At 37.8% G+C, this 25,707-nt stretch overlaps 2 protein-coding genes across 3 annotated transcripts; one reads left to right on the top strand and one right to left on the bottom strand.

Moving 5' to 3' along the window:
• The first annotated feature begins 858 nt into the window (after window positions 1-858).
• On the top strand, window positions 859-17,286 carry ints10 (integrator complex subunit 10). 2 transcript variants are annotated; one of them, XM_053239383.1, is made up of 18 exons: window positions 859-1,114; window positions 3,359-3,426; window positions 4,379-4,482; window positions 4,592-4,731; window positions 5,730-5,811; window positions 5,959-6,099; window positions 6,305-6,476; window positions 6,876-7,045; window positions 7,247-7,386; window positions 7,601-7,754; window positions 9,523-9,605; window positions 10,147-10,299; window positions 10,478-10,586; window positions 11,632-11,711; window positions 11,869-12,034; window positions 12,760-12,853; window positions 15,741-15,809; window positions 16,401-17,286. In XM_053239383.1, exons 1-18 carry the CDS (start codon window positions 986-988, stop codon window positions 16,555-16,557), a joined length of 2,211 nt encoding a protein of 736 aa, XP_053095358.1. In that variant the 5' UTR covers window positions 859-985; the 3' UTR covers window positions 16,558-17,286. The 2 variants fall into 2 exon arrangements, with proteins under 2 accessions (XP_053095358.1, XP_053095359.1); XM_053239384.1 differs by lacking the exon at window positions 15,741-15,809.
• Window positions 17,287-17,736: 450 nt separating this feature from the next.
• tlr1 (toll-like receptor 1) lies at window positions 17,737-21,848 on the bottom strand. The gene is made up of 2 exons (XM_026916808.3): window positions 21,154-21,848; window positions 17,737-20,196 (listed from the first exon to the last, which is right to left on the bottom strand). Exons 1-2 carry the CDS (start codon window positions 21,229-21,231, stop codon window positions 17,755-17,757), a joined length of 2,520 nt encoding a protein of 839 aa, XP_026772609.3. The 5' UTR covers window positions 21,232-21,848; the 3' UTR covers window positions 17,737-17,754.
• Window positions 21,849-25,707: the final 3,859 nt, after the last annotated feature.

The following is a 25,707-nucleotide window of genomic DNA, read 5'->3' as shown; positions in this document are numbered from 1 at the left end:
TAAGTGCACATGTAGATGTGTAGACAGCACAAGACAGTACAATGACTACCAAAAGAGGACAATAGTCACTGTAAGATACAGTGCAGCACCGACTAGTACACAGTTCTAGTAAGAAAGTGAATCAGATATGACAGTAGTGCAAAAGAGTAAGAATATGAGTTGCTGTAAATGTAAACATAAGGAGTAGCAGCCAGGTAGAGAGTATAAAAAATTATATACAGTATTTTATCAATACTGTAGCAGCAATCTGGAAATGCCAATCAGCCTACAACGCAAGTCTTTCCAAGGACTGGGGGAGGAAACCAGAGTACCCGGAGGAAACCCCTGAAGCATACGGAGAACAGGCAAACTCCACACCCAGGGTGGAGGCAGGAATTGAACCCCCAGCCCTGGAGGTGCGAGGCAAACATGCTAAGTCACCGTACTCCCCTCGCTGCCCCCAAAAACCTATAGCGGTTCAAACAGCGTTAACATGCTAACTAACTTTAACATTCTAGTAACTGCTTGAAAGCCAAGTTACAACAACTTTTCCTCATAATGATTTGTAAGGATGTGAAAAGCAGTTGGGGGCGTGTCTATAAAAATGACTGACAAGAGGCCAATCCAAATACAAACAAACATTCCGGACCGGAAGGCAGGTTTCCAAAATGTTTTTTTTTTTTTTCTTCAGCTATGTAATACACTTGTTCTGAGACAATGGCTTAAACTATTATTTGAAAAAAAAATTTACATAATTTTCCACATTATTTATACTAGTAATAAATGAAAAAAAAAAAATTACAATTACACCTTTAAAACCGTGGTGAGATAAAGACTTTTATTTTGCAACATTCTCGTGCCCCAGAAGTGAAAGGAGAAATGGGGCGTTGTGCGCATGCGCACGAGCAGTGCGGTCACTACTGCTGCTATCCAGTCTCCGTTCTGTGGTTTGTTTGATTTGTGTGTTTAGGAATAAAGGCCCAGTCCTGGAGCTGGAGCAGTAAACATGTCTGCACAGGGGGATTGTGATTTCCTGGTGAAACGCGCGCGCGAGCTCGTGCCCGAAGACCCGTGGGCTGCTAAAGCCTGGCTCATCACCGCGCGCACGCTCTATCCGGCTGACTTCAACATACAGGTACAGACTGATAACACCCAGACCCAGACAAGACACTGATTTACAGCGTGCACATCACTTCATTCACGCTTCTGCTGCAGAATGATATTACCCGGCATGCTTTGCTGAGAATAGGCAAGACTTCCGGGCAACACACTGAGCTTGGATACACTGTGCCTGGAAGTGACATGTTGTCCCTCTCTCCACTCAGTCCATCCATGCAAAAAGACCACTATATTACCTCCAGATATTATGCAGGTGGTGAATCAGTCTCAGTACAGCATGGCAATGTGTATGTAGTGCTGCTGTGAGTGTATCAGGTACAGCAGCACTGTGTGTAAACACCTCAGTACCTCTTCTGAGATGGGAAACAGTCCACCAGCTAGAACCTGTCCAGCCTGAAGCAGAGCTGTGGTCAGAAAGTGACACTGATGAAGGACAGAAGACGATAAACACATGCTGTGCATGGATGATAATAAGATTAATAATAATCCACCTGATGTACAACCAGACGCATATAATCATGTTATTGTTACTGCTGTATTGAGAATGGTCCTCTACTTAAGTAATATCTGGTCAGTGATGGTTCCTTGGTGGTTCTTGTCCACTACTGGGCAGGATAGAGGGGGTTGACACATTGTCTGAACATTATATATATACATGTTTGCCTCACACCTTCGTGGTTGGGGGTTCGAGTCCCGCCTCCACCCCATGTGTGCGGAGTTTGCATGTTCTTCCCATGCTTCAGGGGTTTCCTTCAGGTACTCTGGTTTCCTCCCTCAGTCCAAAGACATGTGTTGTATTGGATTGGCTTGGATTGAATTGGATTGGCGTCTCTAAATTGTCCGTAGTGTGTGAATGGGTGTGTGAGTGTGTGTGTGTGCGATTGTGCCCTGCGATGGGTTGGCACTAAGTCCAGGGCGTCCCCCGCCTTGTGCCCCGAGTCCCCTGGGATAGGCTCCAGGCTCCCAGCGACCCTGTGTAGGATAAGCAGTGGATGGGTGCACTTGACAAAAGGGCAAATGATGTTGATACTGGATACTTTATGTGCCTAATAAACTGGCAACCCAGTGTGCGTGTCTCTGATAAAACGCGTTCCAGGTGCAAAATTTCTAAAATTTCAAAGTCATCTAGAGATGAGGAAAATTTCTCTCTAGCCAGTTATCAGTGGAACATTTGTTGTTGCAACTTGGATAATGGATAATGTAGTCTATAATATTATTATATAAGTGCAATATACTATACTGGTCAGAAAAAACATACGGATAGATACTACATAGGACACCAAACATGTCTTGCCCATGTCGGCTAGATTTAGACTAAGGGGAATGATGTTTATATCGTTTCATCTTATCAAATCTGATTGGTCAGTAGCTCTGACAGTAGTTACTGTTCTTATAGTAACAACTCATTCACAGTAACTTATATGGCAGACGTTCCACATAAGCTAAGACTAATAACAAATGGATTTGAAAAATGTATATATTTAACAAAGAAAAATGCATAATCGTTGATATGGTGATGCATTTATATAGCATTTGGAAGGATGGAAGGAGTCTCCAGTGTCAGTGATTTGTAAAGGTCAGTAGGTTTTCTGCCATGTGAAAGTCTTCAGGATGGAGGACGTCCTGGTTTCTTGGTAAAATGACAAGCTGCATGTTTTGTCTTTCAGGAGAAAGGGAAAAAAAGTGAGGGAACAACTGTTTATAGCCGCTATAACGTAAATGATAACACTTAAATAAATGCTTCACGGATGTTCTAAAACATGAAACGGATAAAAAGCATGGTGTGTTGTTTCTTAATAAATGAAAAAATTGTAATCCTGGGCAAATTGCTGCTGTATAAGAGGGAAAAAATGTCTTTAGGATGTGCAGTTGTAGGAAAATAATCAACTTTGGGGTGGTAAGAGTGACTGTGCTTCACATCAGGCCACATCACAGCATCTCATCACTGATTATTTTCTTATAACAGCATGTCCTGATGTTGTTTGTTTTACATAAACGTGTGTATTTTGGTATGTACTGTGTATGTGAGACCAGTCTAGCAGCATAAGTAGCTTGTATTGCCTATATGTCCAGATGCCTATATATCCAGATGCCTATATATCCAGATGTCCAGAGTCCAGCACAGTGCCGTGATTTTCCTGCTCCAGAGAAAAATTAATTCCTCGACAACAATTCAACAAACCTGATCTTCCAAGCTGCGTTGCTATGATTTAGTGCAAAAGTCTTCAGTTTGCCTTTTCTCGCTCCCCGTCTTTTACAGTATGAGATGTACATGATTGAGCGCAACGCAGAGAGGACCTCTTCAGCTGGCAGACTGCTCTATGACATGTGAGTGTATAAAGCTCCCGGGGGAAAAAAAAACACACACACACATACACAATCAGATCTGTCCACACACAAAGCTATGTACTGTATATTTATTTGTTACCCAAATTACCTGAGAAATTTCATGTCCCTAGTTCCTTTTATACACACTTTTATAATATTTTATAACACAGCGCTGCTCTAGTTCTAATATGCTATCGTTTCTATAGTAACAACTCATTCACAGGAACTCGTATGGAGGACGCTACACATAGTCTAAACCTCATGATAAAGAACATCTCTGTAAGGAGATGTTTGTTTAACATTAATGAAAGGAGTCTCCAGTGTCAAGGCTTCGTAACAGTCAGCATATTACATAAGAGACACTTTTCAGACAAAAAACCATAATGAAGGCTGCTGGGTTTTGCTGCAAAAATAAGAAGCAAGTCTGACAGTCAAAGTCTCCAGAAGAGCTGTGGCTGCTTCTGCAAGATGCTCAGTAACACTTACAGCTCATTTCCTTATAAAACTGCACTAATTGTACCTGAGACTACTATTTTTTTTTTTAAAGTGAAGGATTGTCACACCAAATATTGACTTTGTTTCATTTATTAGTACTGCTCTATATAGTATTTTTTTAATGTAGAAAATTTAGTTTAATTATTTTTGAATTTCATTATTTCTTTGCATGTGTCTAAGACTTTTGCACAGTACTGTATGTATGTGTGTGTGTGTGTGTGTGTGTATATATATATATATATATATATATATATATATATATATATATATAAAATCATAATATATAAAATGTGTATATATATATATATATATATATATATATATATCATAATATATAAAATGTGTATATATATATATAATATATAAAATCACATTTAAAAAGGATGCATATTGTACTCCAGTGTGACTCCAGCATGACTCTGATGTTGATCATTGGGTTTTATTTCGCATTGATCAGATTTATTAATTTCCCGGAGCAGCCGGGGGTGTGGCGTGAGATCGCTATAATCACAGCAGCATTGAGGAACGACACCCAGGACAAGAATGCACAGTTCCTCAGAGGTGTGTATTTGTGCGTATAGGTGTGTTTAGGATGCGGCTAGCCTCTGTGTCGTGTCAGATGCTGTTTTTAGAATTTTAAGAGTGTGCGTGTGTGTGCGTGCGTGTGTAGGTGTGTTTGAGACTCTACCAGGCCCTGTGCAGTGTCAGATGCTTCTAAAAGCCACTGAACAGTGTTTTAACACTCTGGAGAAAGCAGAGATGCACCTGCTGCTGCTGAAGAGGTTCCCAGACTCTGTGGTACAGCACGGGGTAAGCAAGCGTTCCACACACACATATGGTTTAATAAAAACATACATTATATATAATATGGATCAAAACTTTTTTTAGAAGTTCAGCAGATCTGCACAGCTGAGTTTGAGTGTACTACCAGAAATTGCTTTTATTTCATTGAATACACCAATTTTTTAAACAGGTCTCTATCATACTTCACTATATATATAACATAGAAAGCAACATATAACATAATAAAACACTATAACGTAGTAAAAGCAACTGAAAAATAATTTTCGAAAAACAATTTCAGCTCTCAAAAATTTTCAGTTACAATTTTAGCTCTCAAAAAGTTTAAATTTTACAGTTTCACTCAGTTTTACAGTTTACAGTTTTACTCTCGAACATAAATCCAATGTTTTACAATATCAAATAATTAAAATTTTACAATTTCAACTCTCAAAAAAAATTCTAACTTTTACAATTTCAGCTCCCAGAATAAAATTTAATTTTAGAATTTCAGCTCTCAAAATAATTCGAGTTGTACAATTTGTTCTAAAAAAAAAATTGTAATCTTATCATTTCCACTCGTAAAAAAAGACCCTTAGAATTTCAGCTCTCAAAAAAATCCAATCTTACAATTCAAGTTTATAATTTCCGTGAAGAAATTTTTTTTTTACAATTTCAGCTCTCAAAAAATTCGAATTTTATAATTTGACCTGTAAAAACATTTCAGTCTTAAAATTTCAGCTCTCAAAAAAATTCCAATCTTACAATTTCAGGTCTAAAATAAATTTCAATTTTACAATTTCCTCTCTAAAAAATGTTTAATGTCATCCACTGAGGTACACCAGCGTATAAAGTATCGTTGATGAAAGGACTGTACTCTAAACCTCTTAAAAAGTTCCAACTTCATTTTGGCATAACCTCATAATTGTACCAGTTAGTTTTATGTTCCATTTATCAGTGTTATTAAGACTGTGACTCTGAGTTTTAATAAGTCAAAACCTTGACTTGTCATTTGTTTCACGTGTTAGGTGAGTTTAGGAGAGTCCCTGCTGGAGGCGGAGAACATGCAGGACTTGGACACACCAGTCAACTGTTACAGGAAACTGTTTGGTACGTCATTTCTTTCCATCTGCAAGAGCTGTTGTTAAGGCAGCAGGAATTATAGGTAGCTGCTCTTGAGTTAAGTTGAAATTAAAACTTCTAATACTTCTGTTTAATATAACTAACCGCATACACGTCTCTTGGTTTCTCTCTCAGTATGCGATGTCCTGCCGTTGATCATTAATAATATGGAGATGCGGCTTCCTGCCAGTCTGTTGCACAAGTACATGCACAAAGCGGCCGAGTTTTACATCGGCTACGTGACACGAGGCCCCAGCGCAGATGCACAGTTACAGGGTTGGTCACTGGTACACACTTAAAGAATAAAATATATAAATATATAAATATATTTACTCGGCCATTTATTCTGAAAGTCTGAAAATTCTGAAAAATTTTCTACCTTGAGGCAGATGAGAAGTTCACATCATTATTTTAATCTGTTCCTGTAACAATGGCAGTCTTACCTTTCCTTCTTTTTACTGTACAATTCTCCATTTCTTAGGACCTCAGGAAGGGGGAGGGCTTAAGTCTCCCGGAAAGGGGCGGGGCCAGCGGGGTGTGATTGACGGCTTGACAGAGAAGTCGTCGTTGGTGGCGGAGCCGTGGGAGAGGCTGCTGGAGATTGTTGGGTCGGTGGGGCTGAGGTGTGAGTGGCAGGGGGAGAAGGGCACCAGGTAACACTGTGTGTGTGTGTGTGTGTGTGTGTGTGTGTGTGTGTGTGTGTGTGTGAGAGAGAGAGAGAGAGAGATAGAAAAGTACTATAAACACAATCTTGCTATATAGGTGCACTTTGTAGGTAAACAGTCAGTGACTGCACCCCATCTATTGATCCTCAATGCAAGAATAATATTTTTGTTATTTAAATTTCTACAACACAGTCGGCTGAATCGCAGTGATTTCCGAATCACTGTATAGGCTCCGTATATGGTGTTGTAGGACCTAGTGCACTACATGCCCAACAAAGCACCATAAAAAAACTGCAAAAGTCCACGTATGATATAATGACATGCCTTAATTAAAAGCTGTTTTGTGTGTGTGTGTGTGTGTGTGTGTGTGTGTGTGTGTGTATGCAGGACATACTCAGAGCTACTGCAGCGGGTGAAGGAGTTGTGCCGCTATTTGCCTGGTCTGGAGGGCGAGACTTTCTCTCGCTGCTGCGCCCAAATCGTCACCTGTTCCACACTAGTGCTCTTCCGCAGTGCGCACTTCTACATCTCCTCAGTGCAGCCCTCTCTCTTTCAGGGTGTGTGTGTGTGTGTGTGTGTGTGTCTGTCTATTTGTGTGTGTATGTTCAGTTCCGTTCAGTTAGGTTAATACAATAAATATCAGAGAAAGTACATGCAATAACAAATGAAATCAGTTTAACAGTGTTGTATGAAATAGCTGCATAATATTTTAGAGTTTAGTTGACATTCCTTTGTGTGTGTGTGTGTGTGTGTGTCAGGTCATAACTCACTAGGTTCGACTCCATGGGTTCTGGTGGAGGATCTTTCGAGTGTGTTTAACGACATTGAGCCAGAGAGACCCAGTGGAAAACATGCGCACAAAAAACGCAAACTTGCGGATGGCCGTGAGAAAACCATGGTGAGAATCACAGAGGAGAAAGAGAGAGTGAGACGGAGAGAGTGTGTGAGAGAGAGAGAGAGAGAGAGAGATGTGGGCTACCAGAAAGGGACCACGATAAAGGAGAAAGTGAAAATATAGCCCAGTATCACTTCTAAATAACACCAAATGGTTTTTCACTTCACGTTTTTTAACTTCGTTTTGTGTATATGTGTGTGTGTGTGTGCGTATTTAGAGTTCTGATGATGAGGACGCTCTGGGTAAGGGACGAGGAAGACACATTTTGGTGAATAGGACTGAAATGCCGGCTTGGGCTGAGACGTTAGAGCATTTCAGAACAGCGAGAGAGAGCTGGGAGCTCTTACACTCCCACGAGACTCTGGAATCAGGTAGTGTGTGTGTTTGTGTGTGTTTTATGCATGTCACAAACATTTTTGTTTTACTCTCTTAAGTTTACTTACATCAAATGCTTACATAAGTCACACTGCTTTTATTTTCTTTTTGTACTCCCTCTAAATTGACACTTCAGAGCCCCCTACTGGTGAATTCCTGTTTTTTTTATCCCATTAGTGCTGCTGTAATTCACAGCAGTACTGTTTCATGAGTTAATCCTCATCATCAGTAAAAGCCAGCTATGTACATGACATATTCTAGCATATATGCGTTATGCATTATAGCTTTACAGTGAATCTTTCAGTAAAGATATTAAAGCAAGTTTGTCTCCAAATCTGGCTTTGCTTAGCTCTGCTATGCTTCACAAAATCTGCAACTTCTGTATATTGCATTGCTGCGTATACATACAGTATGTTGCAACATCCATAAAAAAAGTGATAAAATTTGTCCCTGAAAATCAAAAGTACACAAATTCTGCATCATTTGCAGCTTGACTCTTGCAAAGATTAAAAAATCCACTACTATAAAATCCTTCCAAGTGTCAATGAATTAATAATCAATAATAATCAATAAATTATCTAAATATTCATTCATTCATTCGCTTTTCCTGCTGGGGCTTGCAGTGGCAGCAGGCTGAGAAGGTCAGTCCAGACTTCTCAATCTATCTCCTGCCACAGATTCCATGTTCCCAAGCCAACTGTCAGATATAATCTCTGCACAAGTGATGGAAAAACAGAGCGTGAGATTGTCAAAGAGATCAGGTCAGCGGCAGCATCGTGACAGTCGCCGTCCCGGTATGTGGTGGTGAAACAGGAGCTCGGATTGCTGATGAAGCTGTGGGTTGTGACCCAGAGAATAAAGTCACGAGTTCCTTCTCAGGGTTGCTGGGTTTAGCAACCCTCAGTGAGAAGGTCAGGAGCTTGAGAATCTAGGAGAGCCTTGGAGTAGAGGTGAACTAGCTTGCGAGGATGCTCCCTGGTGGCTCCCGCTAGAACGGTATCAAGAATATCCCTGTGGACGAATCCCATTAACGTAACCAAATATAAAGGAGTGAATTCAGTTCAAATAATGGGTGATTCATAATGCACCATCTGGGATGGACAAATCATAAATTCATTAGCCATCAGGCAAGTTAAAGCTCCAAAGTGCTTTCCCAGACTCGTGTGTTGGTTGCCTGGAAACCTACACTCTAAAGCAGTTTAACCTCAGATAGAGATAAGCTAGTTATCTAGCTAGTTAAATGCATTAATGCCAACTCCTCATCCTCTCCTGATAATGTCTTTGATAACTGTTTTTATTTTCATTAAAAAAAAAAATTGTCTGTTCGCACCGATGACTGGAATGCATGCGTAGTTGATGTGTGTCGTGCAAAATGTGGTGAGTCATATACGTTAATGAACACATTATGGAACGTGTTGCACTTAAAACAAATGTATCAAGTTAAAAAAAAAAAAAAAGAATTGCTTTGTGAAAATCAGTAGGGTGTTTTTCTTTAAAGGCAGGTTCCTGCTTTTCTTTCAAAAGCCTGCTGTTTAATTATTAATTATACCCACTAAACCCACCAGACAGTGACAAATAAACAACTGAAAAACCTTTCCTTGGTGTCTGAGCTAGTCATATGTCCACCCCTGGACATGAAAAATCCCAGAAGAGTGCTAGCCGATAGAACATACAAAAACCCCTGTGCATAAATTTGTGCTCTGACTATTTATTGGGCTATAAATAAAGTGTAGTCAGTTCATCAGTGGTATTCATTTCTTGCAGAGTTCAACAAGATCTGCGCAGCATGGAAGACTGAAAGCTGGCTTTGGTTCCGGATATTTCTCACCGATATGATCATATATCAGGTATGACCCTATTAGTGAAGGGTTTATTAATTGATGGAATGTTAAAAACTACATGGAAGTATTTGTGAAAAGGTTTTCATAACACTCGAAGGCTAGTACAAATCTTTAGATTTAGCTTAAACTTTCATTTATACAAATATTGATGAACTTTAATGGGAATAAACCATAAAGGGCAAACCTTAGTGAAACTTTAGAGGAACTAATGACCAAGCTGTGCTTCAAATGGGATAGAGAAGCTTTTATGTTTTGCCCTTTCTACTGTACACATGTAGGGAGAAGGACACCATTTGGGATTTGGTCTAGCATCTGGCATAACAATATATAACACACATGAAGAAGGTTGGCGTTGTCAAGCCTTTTGTGTAATACGTGTTTTGTGTAATTGAAGCCAAAGACCACAAATTCCCCCATATTTCTATTTTTATTACATATTATAGGCTACTATATAATAATATACTATGTAATTGTGTCATATTTAATTTTACATTTTTATATTTAATTATTTGTGTGTGTGTGTGTGTGTGTGTGTGTGTGTGTTCAGGGTCAGTACAGGAAAGCTCTGTCCAGTCTAGTGCAGCTGTCCTCTCTTCAACCCCAGCAGAGCCAGAACACACACACTTCAGCCTCTAGCCTGGAGACACACAGAGCCTTAATCCAGCAAGCATCATGTCACTATGCACTCGGGGAGTACCGGGTAACACACTCGCGCAGACACACAGACACAGACAGACACACACACACACACACACATTTTATTACTACACACACAGACTGATGCATCATGTAAGAATGTTAGATGTGCATTTTCCTGCCTTGATTGACATTGATTTGTGTGTGTGTGTTGGGTGTGTGGGATGTGTTTTATTCCCCAGCTGGCCTGTGAGAAGCTCTTGGAGGTTGTAAGTGGTCTGGTGCCTCAAAATCAGGAGGCAACAAAGTCCAGCGAGGAGCAGAACCGAGGAAGAAACAAATCCAAGAAAGGTGCGTCCACCAGGGATGTTACATAGCTACATATCTCACCGTTCCCGGGTTTAGCATCTGGCTTGCTGGGCTTTTTAAATGGTTTAGTGAAGTGGATTTCCGAGAAATTCGTCTGACCTTCTGTTTATTACCTGTGTTTTCTGTTGTGCTCAAATAGAGCTGTATTCAGATTTGGCAACTTGTATTACGTCAATATTTATGCAGGGAAAGTTATGCATATTCAGATTCGGTTTACGCACCCGCTTATGTCCATTTTCTGAGCTGTCTGTTCAAATCTGTGTAGATGACACCTCTGATGTTGCCAGATTTTTCTTGAGTAAAACTGTGTAAAACAGGTTTTTTTTTCCCCCAGTACCATCTAGACTACTGCCTCTAAAAAAAAAGCACCCGGCTTTTAAACATGAAAAAATCAGGGATAGAAAATGCGGACTGAGCAACCAGATCACAGTTTATTCTTTGTTGTCAAATGTAATGCAAAGTAACATAAAAAAAAAGACAATTTAAAATGAAAAATTCAAAAAGACTAATATGATAATATATGATTGAGGGGAAGGCAAGCATTGAAGTAACCATCTAATAGGAGCCCGTTGTTAGTATACTGATGGATAAATAGAGCTAGTTGAATTTATATTCAAAATATTATTAATAATAATATTTTGATAATAACTATTATGTATATTTCATTATATTTGTATTTAAAATAACACTTGATCCTGCACGTTTTGCATTTTATATTTTTCCACTGCCTACAGTTCATTGTTGCATGCAATTCTCAGGCAACTCTCTGTAGTTACCTCTAAGGTCTGAATGTGCAATTTCGGTATTAAATCCTCAGTATGAGTACTTAACTCAACTCTGAATACAGCCTATTACTAGTTACATAGCATAGTACTATATTCATCTATTCAGGTAGAGCCTTCTGATTTAATTTTACAATCATATTTAGTGTATTCTCCACTGCGTGTTTTGGACATGAATAGCAAATAGTGGAGTTCGCTATGAAGTGAATAGGATGTGGTATTCAAAATCTGTTTCCTGTCTGTAGGCAGTGACTTGCGGCTTATTCCCTGCACTAGCAAAGACATTCTGCCCTTCTGTCTGCAGCTGATGCTGGCCTGCTTCAAAGTAAACACGCGCACACACGCACACACACGCACACACACGCACACACACACAAAACATTATTCACTCACCATCATCATCCCACCTCCCTGCTAGATTAGAAATGATACAGAAATAAGATTGAATCTTCTTGCTTTAAATCTTCAATTGTCTGTTTTAGTTGCGAGCGTTCGCAGAGGGCAACAGAGATGACCTGTCTCTAGGTCATGTGATCGTCCTCCTGCAGCATGATTGGCCACAGGGAGAGACTCTCTTCCTGAAGGCGGTGGACAAAATTTGTGACCAGGGGAGTTTTCAGTACGAGAACTTCTTCAACTACGTCACCAGTATCCTTCACCGTGGCTAAAATGACCTTTAATTAGTGATTAATTATTGTATGAACAAAGCAAGGATGTGTTCACATTTTTTTTTGTAGTACAAACGTTATTATACATTTTTATTTTGTGACTTCTACATTATTGATTCAGTACAAAAACATCTTAGATTTCCAAACATTAGTTTTCCAGCACAAAAAATAATGTTACAGAAAAAAAGTTTTGTATGTCAGTAAAGAAAACAGCATATTACATAAGAGACACTTTTCAGACAAAAAAAAAAAAAAAACATAATGAAGGCTGCTGGGTTTTGCTGCCAAAATAAGAAGCAAGTGTGACAGTCAAAGTCTCCAGAAGAACTGTGGCTGCTTCTGCAAGATCCTCCGTATAACTTACAGCTCATTTCCTTATAAAACTGCACACATTGTACATGAGACTACTGTATTTTTAAAAGCAAAGGATCATCACACCAACTATTGACTTTGTTTCATTTATTACTGTTTACTGCTCTTTATAGTATTTTTTTTTATGTAGAAACATTTATTTTCATTATTTTTGAAGGCATTATTTTTGCTCTACGGCATAATATACAACACTTCACTAAATAGTAACAAATTTGGACAAGTGCAGGTTCTAAACATGACAAGAGTCGTTCAGGGTGAATTTTTCTTTTAAGTAAACTACTTAATGTAATCTTATAGTTTTAGTGTTATTAATCCCCTTGACTACCAACCCAGACATCGACATGTTGGAAGAGTTCGCATACCTCCGTACGACGGAAGGTGGGCGGGTCCAACTGGAGTTATTGCCCAATCAGGGGATGCTAATTAAGTAAGTTTATATCTTCAAACAAAATAATGATGGCCAAATAATGACAAGTGATTATTTAAGATATTTTATTGTAAAATTTTGTCTTTCTTTTATTTTGGACGAAGCCTCTTGTAGTCGGCTCCTGAATTACTGGCACCCCTTATGGAAAAGAGCAAAAATGTATATATTAAAGGGAATGAATAATACATACAAGGTCAACAACCTTGTGTTTTGTGTTGAAAGCTTCCCATGGTGATAGATTTTATAACTGAACAACCTCATATGTTTTTTTTTTTTTTTCTTGAGACCAAAAGCAATTGTAATAATTGGAATACATGTGAATTTCACCACATTTTAAGACAAAATAGTATTATTTAACAAATATATTCTTACGAATGGGTTTTTCATAAAAAGGTAAGTTGAAAGGTAAGTCATTTCTCTTGTTTGTATCTAATGTTGGTTGCATGCAATCCGTTTTGCCCATTCTATTGAAGGGTGCCAATAATTTTGGATTTGATGGTAATGTATCTAATGGGAAGAATAATACTTTTTACATTTTCCCCCCCATTTCTTTCCTTACCCTAGCTTAGCCATCTGGCTTAGCTTCTAATGACCTCTAATATGCACTGTGTCTGGCTGATTTTGCTTCAGATGACCTTTGACCTTACACATGGGGTGCATTCAAGACACAAAACATGTCAGAACAACACCATTCAGTATAAATAAGAAATATAATGAAAGATATGCAGTTTCTCTGATATCGTCAGGGAATTTCCATTACTTTTTCGTTTCGGGGGCACTGCTTACCCAGAAGGCACTGCAATCTGAAGTAATTTCCTTTTAAGAAAGCTGTTTATTAAATGTAAAAATTTGGAGAAGTCATGTTTTCGTTGGCAGGCAAGCAGCGGTTAGAACTGCTGTCTGAGATTCTGCGCCTGAAACTACTTAAAACAGTTTCCTCATTAACATAAAATAATAAAATACAGACCAATAGGTAAATTCAGAAAAAGACCTTTAAAGGTAATATTTAGTTATTGCAACTATACACTTTGTGTAAAACTAATTTATTACCTTATTTTACTATATTCTTAGAAATAAATAAATAGCTAGCTAGTTTCATAGTTAGCTACTGTGTTTTTCTGATCTTCACTGAAACACTACTTTATTTAATAATTTATTTAATGGAGCTCTTAGCTAGCTATTTATAACTAGCTAGCTAGTTATGTATGTTTAGCTAAAAAAAAACTACTGTGACACCCCAAAACTAGTTGTATATAAGCTAGTTTTACCTAACTTAAATAAAAGCCTTAGTAAGTTAGTAATGTTTGCTACGTATGATTTAACTTGAAAGTGTGAAGCTGGAACTTGCGTCAATTTTTACTTCCATGCGTTCGAGCTACGGTGGATGCCTCCATGTTCATCTTTTGTTAACAACAATCTAGCCAGCTAATGTTAGTGATATGAACAATGTATCTACCACCTCAAAACATTGAAGTGTATAGTCAGTTTTACAGATTTAACAAGCTGATTTGTCTGTATGCTGAGTGATCCAAGGCAAATGCTAGTAAATACTTTATAACTCATTTAAAATGAAAGAAGTGCTATTTTGTTTACTGGTGATGCAGTTGATACGACGTCACGTGCTGAACTTGTGTTTGAGGACACCGTCCTGACTTGCTGAGTAGGAAGTCCAACTTGTGGGGGCATTTTCATTGTTTTTCTCCTAGTTGGATATCTATTACAGGTTATGAGCTTTATTCAAACATAGCATTAATAACAAACTTAGCAGCTTTTGCAAACAGTTACCCATTCTTTTTTTAGTGGTTTTAAAAAACACTTGTATCCAGGTGGACCCATGATATCAGGGTGGGCCCGTATCCAGTATTCACACACTTTGCCCTGTGCTAAAATACACCTCTGTTAAATTTTATAATCATTTAGTCATATATTCAGATTGCGTAATTTCAAATGTGTCTGGTTTTATGGTGATTTAGCCTTTTTGAAAAAGGAGCACTCTGCACTAGCTGTCTATACATGACAGTTAATGCAATGTTATTATGTTGCTAGCTAGTTGGCAAGCTTACTTGTTAGTACGCTAGCTAGCAAGCCATCTATTTAGTTTGCTAATTTGGCAGCAATGCAGATTATTAAAAAGTCACGCACTCCTCATTTTATATTGTGGATAATTTTTACTGTTTTTCTTCATCTTTTAATACCTAATTTTACTAAATATTATATTTTTATTAAATATTTCAAGAGTGATAAATAGCTATAGTAAAGAGCTACGCAGTTTGATAGTTAGCTACAGTGCAATGACAACCCCTAGTATAACACTAAGAATAGTGCTCTATTGTATGTAGTTGTTAACTGGCTAGTTGTTTATGTTTAGCTAACAAATTTTAATGAGCTTCCCTCCTGAATCTAGTTGTACCTAAGATAAATTTAATGAAGTAGTAGCCTTGTTGTAAAGCTAGCTAGCAAAGTAGTAATTTACTAGCACGTAAAGTAGCTTTTGCAAACAGTTATCAACTATTTAATGAAAAATTCAGCTTTTTGCTAGCTTGGCAAGCTTGCTAATAAGTCTGCTAGTTAGCATGTTAGCTAGCAAGCCATCTAGTTACTGTGCTAATTTGGCAGTAATCCAGGTTATTCAAGCAGAGTTTGTCTAGTGCTAACCACAATCACATTTTCCAGTTATTTTGTAGATAGAGGGATTGATGCACATCACATTATTATTATTTTTTTTTTTTTGGATAATTTTTTAACTTTTTTTTTATCTTATGTTTTTTCGTACCTTTGTTAAATATATATGTTTATCTGACATTAACTGATAACTTGGCTTGTATTCGTGGTCTTGAATGCAACCCTGTTTTTGGGGTGTTGATGAATTGGTGTTTGATGTCCATAGGAACCCCAGCCCCGCCCTGGGGGTGGAGTTAAATACCCTGCTGCTTCCTGGGGCTCAGAAGGCTGACAGGTACCCCACCCTCGTCATCAAACCTTGCCCATCCCCAAACTCCGCCCCCAGCCTGCTCATACGCCGCAACACGTCGCTATATTTCCCCCTTTTACATTTCTTCGTTCTTTATTTCAAAGGATTTTCATTTCACAAGTGTTTTGATTTCGATCCATGGTATCTGTTGCTGTTTTGTCTCATTTTGTTGTTGTTGTTGTTGTTGTTGTTGTTGTTGTTGTTTTACATTTGGATGAATCAAATGTGATGTTTCAGTATCATTATCAATGTTTTACTATGCAAAGATTCCCAACATCTTTATATCTTACTATTGTGTTGTTGAGCCTGTCACAAAATATCTGCTGTGTGTGTTTTGGTAATTGAGGATCACACAGATGTATGTGTGAGTGTGTGTGTGGGCATGGGTATGGTTTTGCATTTTGACTTGAGTGGTTTCAGGTCGTGACCGAGCTCATGAATCACATGATCTCAGTCAAGGTTTGAAAACAGTTGGCCATTATAAAAGTTTATTATGTCTAGTTGTTTGTCACAAAGCAAGTCTGAAATCGTGAGTGCAAAATGCACGCTTGCTTAGTCTCATTTCTGCTTTTTCAGGCATCACACTGTGACTCGTGGCATTACCAAGGGGGTGAAAGAAGATTTCCGGCTAGCGATGGAGCGCCAGGTGTCTCGCTGCGGAGAAAATCTACTCGGCGTGCTACATCGATTCTGCATTAATGAGAAAATCATCCTCATCCAGTCCTTACCCTGACCTTGGACACTTAATGGAAAAATCCACCCTATATAACTTCCATATTAATCTTTATAATTATCACAATCTTCAGCAAAGCAAAGCTTTCATGCTAATACCACTTTCAATGCTGTTGCACTCGTCATCTCCTAGATCGCTAACTAACTGAGCAGAGTCTCTGCTGTAACTCCGCTCAACTGGGCCATGTAGCTGCATTGCATTCTGGAACTGTCCCCACTGTATGTACATTGGATTTGTCATTAATATGACAAACCTGATGTTTTTAGGAGCTCACAACAAAATCTATCCATTATTCTATGTATCCTATATACATATATAATTTGTTTCAGGGAGGAATTTTTTTAAATTCTGCCCTATGCCCTAATTCTTGCTGAATTTGCAACATTTGTGAGAAAAGCTTATTTTTCAACTTGATACTGTTTACTATTGACTTTTGTAGCCTTTGTGAATTGTCTAGGTTTAGAGTTGCCTATTTTGGATAAGTGCAGAGACCTCAAACAGGAGTGTCTTACTTTTAACGGGGTAATGGATTCTGGTATATTTCCCTGTTAAAGCTTGTGAAATTGCATATTGCAAACGTTCGACTAATTGGTTGCACTAGTTGCATCCTGTCCTATGAAGAACCTCTCAGTCTTCTTACGGTGTCTATGTCCAAGTAGTTATGTTGACAGGAAACTGCATTGCTTGGTAATGTCTATGTTTGGTTATCTAATAAACATGGAAATGTTAGTTGATTTGGCAGTAATTGAAATCAGACTTTGAAATAATAGAAAAAAATAATTAATTAATTAATAATAATAATAATAATAATAATAATAATAACAATAATAATAATTGGTACATTTTATGTGATGTACCACTTAAATAATCTTGGACTCAGTCATATTGTATAAATGTCTTTAATTTCAAACAAGGAACAACATTTTTTTTTTCTTTGGCTATATTTTGTAGAATTATTGTGACTTTGAATTTGAATTGTTATTCTTGCATACTTTAAATTGTTGTATACCTCATGAATTTTGAACTAAATTTGAGACTTGGAAGAAATATATAACCTGTTTTGAACCGAATCAATGGAATGTGCAGATCTTTACTGTATTTACTTATTCTGCAACTGTTTTAAATTCTGTTGGGTAGTAAATTATTGTTGTTGTGTACTGTTTAGATCATTCTACCTCTTAGAATTCTTTTGTCCTCTCATTCCCATTCTCTCTCAACAGAATGGGGTAGATCCGCTTGCAGTGCCGCACGAAGGTTTGCCCAAAACATTCTCTGTTTAGCTTTGTCCTGGGGCCACTCTAAGTAAGTGCGTCTGGCCATCATTGCCTTTAGCTGGTGATACTTAGAGGGTATAAGATATGTAGGCAATGGCTCTAGCAGAATGAGAATGATATTGTCCATACCTCGTGTTATCCACTGGTGGCTTGCAAAGTACAGCTCGTAGTGACACCAGTCACTCTGCACAAAGTGAGAGGACAGCACAAAGACGCAGCATCTACTTTGTTCTATGCACCGGAGGATGTTGTCTAAGATTGGCCTTCCCGGGATGAAGTCTCGCTCATGGTGACAAACCCTCAGTCCATTTTGGGTCGTAGAGTCCTCACCTTCAAGTTTGGGCAAGAGTTGATCTATAACCCAGTTGGCATTTCTTTGGCTATAGGAAATGAAAGCATGGTAGCGTACTCCTTCAAGATCTTCTGGTCGTTGCTGGGAACTTCGGGCACGGTGCTTTGCACGAGTCCATTTCCAAATCATGCCCATATACCAAGGAAGATCTAGTTGTTGGCATAGAATTCCTACAGTAATGACCAAAATTATGGCTGGGAGCAAAATGGTTACTGCCAGCAGTCCGGCGTTGCAGGTGATCTCAAGCAGACTGAAGTTTTTAAGCATTGCTTTTCTCCAGTACTCCGGGTAACTACATTGATACCCATCTGGCCAATGAGCAACGGTAATCCTTTGGTTCTTCCAAGAATTTGAGCCACCCAGTGTACCCTTGTCGTCAATAAGGTTGGTGAATTCTCTCAAAGGGCAGGTACAGATGTAGGGATTCATACTGATATCCACTACAGTTAGGTGTGAACAGGTCTTGAGAGAGCCTGTTGATGGTGCATGAAGGAAATTGCCACGTAGCACAAGTTTCTGCAATTTTGGATACCCCAGGCAGTCTGGGAGATCCAGCAGACGATTTGCCGTAAGATCTAGAATTTTGAGAGAGTCCAGACCAGAAATATTTGCTGGAATTGCACTGATATGGTTGTTCTGGAGGTTGAGATTGACTAGAGCATTCGGCAAGCACTTAAAAACAGTCTGGTCAAACTCATTAAAAGATAAATCCAAGTGGGTGATTTTAGAAGGCCAAGTGCATCCACCCTGAGTTTCCTCATATGTCAGTGAGTTCTGGCTAAAGTCCACATGTCTTAAAGAGCTCATTAGTTGAACTCTTGAAGTCAGTGGCATCAACTGTCTAAGGTTATTGCCCTTCAAGACCAATACCTCCAGATTGATCAAAGTGTTACATTCCCCATGGAGACCTTTGAAGACTTTTTCAGTTAGGACACAGTCAGATAAATCAAGCATCTGTATCATGCTAACAACCTTTGGGCAGGTCATATGGACTATTGGTGTCTGGGCAAAAGTTAGATTTCTTGCAGGTATACTGATGATGAAGTCGTATAGACTCTGCTGATCAAAAAGGAACACAGTCACTGATGCCTGTCTAATACTGAAAGAATCTAAAGAGTAGCCTTGGACCACAAAATAACGTCCCATCATATCATGAAGGGTTAGATTAGACAAACTAAACTGGCGGATAGATGACATTAAGGTCCTGTTGGTAAGGGCTGTTATTACCTTCCAGGTACTCCAAACAGAAGATAAGTGTAAATTAACTGTTTGAATGCGTACTTGGCGTGTCGCAAGTATTCCAAGGAAGTCCTCTGGATCGTGTAACCCCCTCAGCTCTACTTCTTTAAAGGATGCCAAAGCGTCAGCAATTACTGGGAGATCAAATACATTATTAGACATTAGGACAACAATTTTGTCTGCCTTTGCACCCGTGAGACTTCCGTTTTCATACCCCATCAAATTTTGAGCCTGAATGAAGAGAGTTTGGAGATGGAGGTCAGAGATGTTCGCAAAGTTGTTGTTCTGAATAGTCCTGGCACTCAAACCAAGCCACTTAAGTTTTGTGAGTTTGGGAAACTCACCCCCTAGTGCCATTACTGCAAACAAGTTGGATGACAAGTCCAAGTACTGTAGGTTTTGTGCTTGCAGCAGGTATTGTTGGTGGGACAGCTTTTTCAGTCTGTTGTGGGACAAATCCAGTGTTACCAGAAGAGGAGTGGAAATAAATGTGTCTTGGTGTATATCTTCCAGAATGTTCCAGGAGAGATTGAGAAAATGGAGCCTGGGTGTTCTATGGAAGTCATGTTTGTTCAAGGTCAAAATTCGATTCTGAGAGAGATCTAGGCATTGAATAGATGGTGGGAGATCGGGGGGAACAGCAGAAAGGTTTCTGGAAGAGTAGTCAAGAATAAATGTCTCCATGTCCAGCAAGAAGGAATGTGGCAAAGACACCAGGAGTACCACCACTGATAACCAGGGGAGCCCTTGAGCCTGCATTAGTGCAAGTATTATCTGTTAAAAGGACAACATTAAAAATTGAGTTATAGAGTTATAGATGTTCTTTAGTAACATTTGCAAAAATTGCCTTTGATTGTTTGTTAGTTAGATTGTATTGGTTTTGGTTCTTAATGTGCTGTGGCGGCTTTTAGGCCTTTTTTTTTTTTTTTTTTTTTTTTTTTTGGGATGGGGTGAGCCAACAATGCTTCAAATCCAAGCCAGCATCTTTAAAATAATCTAATATTACCCTTTTGACGTTCTCTGCTTTATTCCTACTTTCAGATATGCAAATTTGCATTCCATTGTATTGACATTTAGATGTAAAAGAAAAAAATATATCCATGTAACGGGACAGCAAAAACCTTAAAAAGCATTAACTGGGTGGCTTAAAATTAAAGGCATTATTTAAAATATATTTTAGTAGTCTGTAGTATTTACAGAATTAATTAATTACTGATGGTTTAATGATCTTATTCACAAAATCTTGCTGAAGTAAAAAAGAGGGTTTTTTTTGTAGCTTTTATGTCACTACATTTATTTCATGATGTTTTCCCAGCTATTTAAAAAAAAAATATATATATATATATATATATATATATATATATATATATATATATATATATATATATATATATATATATATATATACCGCAATGAAGTTAGTAAGAGTTACAATTGAGTACCTAACCCATCTGGTTTCAGTACTTCCTTTCTGTTCCTTAGGGGAAAGAGCTTCTTTAATGCACTGAAAGCAAAATTTGAACACTTTTTGGCCCAACTATTATGAAGTTCCATCTATCATTCAGTCTAAACACAGAACCTTATAATAATGTCTTGACTTCTCTTGCGGTTTAGTAGTATATTATTAAGGGTTGGGTGTACAGTGTCCTTTTCATTCAGCAAATTTGTCAAGTTTGTCAAATTTGTCAATTCAGTTAATTAAAGCATTAGTTTTAATGACAGGTTTCTTACCGGGAAGAATCCTGCGTTATCTGTTCCGCTGAACGTTCTGCAGAATGGGCGACAGTGACTAACAGTAGCGCATCTCATGTCATTTTAGTAAAGCATTATGAGTCAAATAATGAAGTCTTACTTCTGCTTTCTATTTAAATGGCACTTCCTGCCACATACCCCACAAAAGAAGGTGTTTGCATGAAAGATGAAAGCAGAGCAGAGATTTGGAATTTCGTATTTATTATTTATATGCAATATATATATAAGAAATACAATAAATCAAGTGCGATAAGCTGAGGGAAAATTGTGAGATATTTACTGGAATTTACCAACGTACTGTATGATAACCATAAAATCTAGTATCAAGCTTTTCAGAGTATTACAGTATCTCCTTCCAACTTCCCGTTTTCAAGAGGATTGCATTAAATGCCATATAATATTACAGATCAGAAACTCTTTGGTAAATATTTTTACCAAGTATTTGTTATCAGATTTTTTTTTTCATACTACACCAAGGCTAAAACACTGGTTTCTCAAATTTTCAAAAATTAAAAAAATGTAGTAATGTTTCAGTTGGTGGTAAAATTGCATTAGGGTACAGACTGCTTTATTAGCCAAAGTACAGATCCAAAAACTAGAATACACAGGTGAAATGTGACCGAGATTCTGAAAAACATTAACAGAAAAGGCCAAGACTTCATAAGCTACTAGAGGTCTACAGTATTGTGTAAAAGCACACTGAGGTTTTTAGATCAACTTTGTCTTATATATTTTGATTTATTTCTTCTATGTTACATATAAGGAATTCATTACAAAAAAAAATGTATGCAGATAAAGGAAGTAACCTGATAGGCAATAGTCTTATAGTTTTCAATAAATAAAAAAAAAACACATACAACACGTACACACATACTTTGTACTCATTAATATTAACAAAGTATACTGTATATGCATAAGCAAAAAAAAAAAAAAAACTGATGCTGTCCCTGGACAGCTGAATTTCACAAAGCATAATTTCCCATCGCACTCTCAGAGTAATGATAAGGAAGGTAAGAGAGAAACTAGCAGTCACTTGAAAAGAGTTGCAGGATGACCTGAAAGCAGCAGGAACAACAGTTACACAGAAAGCAATAATCATCTCTGTTCCTACACCCCAAGCGAAAATCCTCTGCTAAAAATGAAGCACAGAGATGCATGTCAAAAAAGCAAAAGACAAATTAAAACTCTTTTGGAATAAAATTCAATTCAATTCAGTTTTGTTTGTATAGTGCTTTTAACAATGGACATTGTCACAAAGCAGCTTTACAGAAATAAATACTTTCAAATTAAATGAAACCTAAGTAAATTGTAAATATGTGAATTTATTCCTAATGAGCAAGCCAAAAAAACAAAAATAAAACTCAGGAATTCAGCTCATCATGTTTGCAGAAAGAAATTAAGAAATTTTATTTTATTTTATTTTACTTTTAAAGGCATCTTTACCAAACGTACCTAAGATTTTTTAACAGTATTTTATATACCAAATAGAGGCTATTTTTGTAAGAGTCATTTTTCTAGGACACATAGCCATTGGGGTGCCAGGGGGTGCCTGGGCCACCTAAATCTACAGTGGGCATCCAAATGTGTGAGAAAAAAATGATCAGAATTAACATTTTCTTCAGATAAATTGGTAAATAAATAATACCTTATTTGGATGGGATTAGCTTGACTGGATGAAGTCTGTAATTTTCTTTTAAATCTCTTTTCTCCCAGGATCTAACAGAATCTTTACCAACATATAAATTCAGATGGGATACACTGTACTGTATATTACCTTGGCTTATTTCTACTGGTCATTTGATAGAAGAAAAAATATGATGTAATCTTTCTTTTCCATAATAAATCACAAAAATCCCAGACTTACATTAGTAATAATTACATTACTCCACCTCCTCTTATAAAACTAATCCAGTCCGAATAGGGCTTTAGTTGTATTTTGTGAACTGGACAAATGGTCAGGCTTTATATAGCGCAGAAGTACAACCGTGTGTGTGTGTGTGTGTGTGTGTGAGTTAGTAGCCTCAAGCTGCTACATGTAACCTCAGTGACACTTCCACAAGATGTTCGTTTGACTCTTTTAATGGACGTGCAAATACACACAAACACTGATAATGGTTTTACAAACACAGATAATGGTACAGATGCATGTGTGTGTGTGTGTGTGTGTGTGTGTGTGAGAGAGAGAGAGATTTCAGAGTCTATGTGTGTTTCCATCTGATGAATTCAAACTCTTTAGAAGCCCTGGATACTGCACTCCGTATTCAGTATTCACCAAACCTAATATCAAGGCTCACGAACAGCTACCTCAGTAGCACAAATACAGCATAGACACACACACACACACACACACACACACACACACACACACACACACACTGTGTTCACGGAGCTATAACTGGAAGTGGAGGTGTTTTAACAAAGTGTCGTAATACAATACAAATGAGGCATAACAGATTTGTCTCTATTTCTATCTCCAATTCTCTCTCAACGTTTCTGTTCCTCTTTCTGTCTTCCCCTTGTCTATCTCCCTTTTTTCTTTCACTGATTGTTGTTTGTTCTTTCTTTCTTTCTTGTTTCTCTGTATGCATCAATGTCTGACTCTCCTTTTCCTTGTTTTTTTCTTTCTTTCATTATCTGTCTTTCCCTCTCTTCTCTCTCCATCTTCCTTTTTCTTTCTTTCTTTCTTTCTTGTTTTGTCTTTCCCTCTCTTTCTTTCTTTCTTTCTTTCTTTCGTTGTCTTCCCCTCTCTTCTCTCCCAATCTTCCTTCCTTTCTTTCTTTCTTGTATTGTATTTCCCTCTCTTTCTTTCTTTCTTTCTTTCTTGTCTCTCTGTATGGATCAATGTCTGACTCTTTCCCCTTCTCTTTACCTTATCTCTTCTGTTTTCTTTTATCTCCTTTTCCTTGTTTTTTCTTTCTTTCATTATTCGTCTTTCCCTCTCTTCTCTCTCCATCTTCCTTTTTCTTTCTTTCTTTCTCTTTCTTTCTTGCTTTCTTGCTTTCTTCACTCTAAGCCAGACACTGTTTCAGGATATTTCAGGTGGTTGAAACGAGGGAAATCTAATTTTGAACATGTCCTTCGTTTTTTATTGAATTTTGTGCCCATCAAAGCATGTACAAAGGATTCAGGCTGCATTAACAACAAAACGACAAACATCAAAACGAATCATAAAAGAAATATAACTCCATCCGGCTCTGCGTTCCTTAATAAACCAAAACTACAAGAAAGCAGGTACCAGAAATAAAGATTATGTTTCCTTTCTTAAGGAAAAGAAGGAAGTGTTCCTTCAATACATTTTGAATATATATTGTATAATTTATGATCATTTGTAGCAATTAAAGCATTTGTAAATGAATGTTCATGTGTTTCAACTTAAATATTATTTTACTGAACTGCATTGTAGCATTTGTTTGTTTTTATTTTATATAATTGTATGATTGTTTAATTTAATTTACATACTGTATTACTCATTTATTCTTTTCTCCTTATCTAATTTTCTATTCATTTCTATTACTTTGCTTTTACCATGTTGAGACACAAGTCCCCTGCATAATAATACACAAGTGAAATTCACTGAGATGAATGGAAAGGCTGTGTGTTGTTGTTGTTGTTGTTGTTGTTGTTGTTTTTCCTACGTTGTGGTGTCCTCTCAGTTTGATTTAATTTACTCCATCCTGGTTGTGTCCCAAATCACCGTCACATCCTGTTTCATAGTCCCAAATGGATGTCCTTTATGAAACCTGTCATCACCTCTGGCCGGTAAAATCCGATTAGCTAATGTTTGATTTGATTTACACATCTGGCCCTGTGGCATATTTTCCTTTGTGGTGTGTTGTTTTATTTATTTATTTATTTATTTACGGTGAGTAAGAAGACACCAGTCTAAGTGCTTCACAAGGAGCTGAGACGAAGAAAAAGCACCATCTAAAACAAATTGTCCTCTGTTTCTCTTAATTGGGGTACTATCTGAGCTAATATTTGTGAACTCAAATCCAACTGAAGGGAAATGGTGCAAGACGTGCATTTAATTCAGTTGTATTTGTACAGCACTTTTAACAATAGACATTGTCACAGAGCAGCTTTACAGAAATCTGGATTTAGATCTAGAGCCCTAATGAGCAAACCAGTAGGGACTGTCCCTAAGGTAAGGAAAAAGTCCCTATGATGACATGAGACAGAAATCTCCTGGTGATCCTGAATAGTGTGATAATGCATCAATTACCAGTCATGTAAAAACGTACAAAACACACTGACTTTGCAGATTATGATTTAGGGCTTACTAATATTTGAACAGCAGCTACGCTAATTCCTTTTCCACTTGTTTCCCTTCTTCTACCCATCCCGAGGCACATAGAGATTGTGCCAGCTCCAGTAGACGAGGCCAACCCTATGAGGATCCTGAGGCATCCAGAGATGGACCTGCTCCAGCCGGTTTCTGCCTCGTGAGGATCTGGGTGTTCAAAGCAACGCTGCCAACCCTATGTGGACTTTGAGGACTTTGAGGAAGACAACAACCTAGATGACTATAAATAA

Source organism: Pangasianodon hypophthalmus, chromosome 13, assembly GCF_027358585.1.
Source record: "Pangasianodon hypophthalmus isolate fPanHyp1 chromosome 13, fPanHyp1.pri, whole genome shotgun sequence".
NCBI lineage: Eukaryota > Metazoa > Chordata > Actinopteri > Siluriformes > Pangasiidae > Pangasianodon > Pangasianodon hypophthalmus.
The sequence above is the reverse complement of the archived record's forward strand: the minus strand, read 5'-3'. Positions and strand labels throughout refer to the sequence as shown.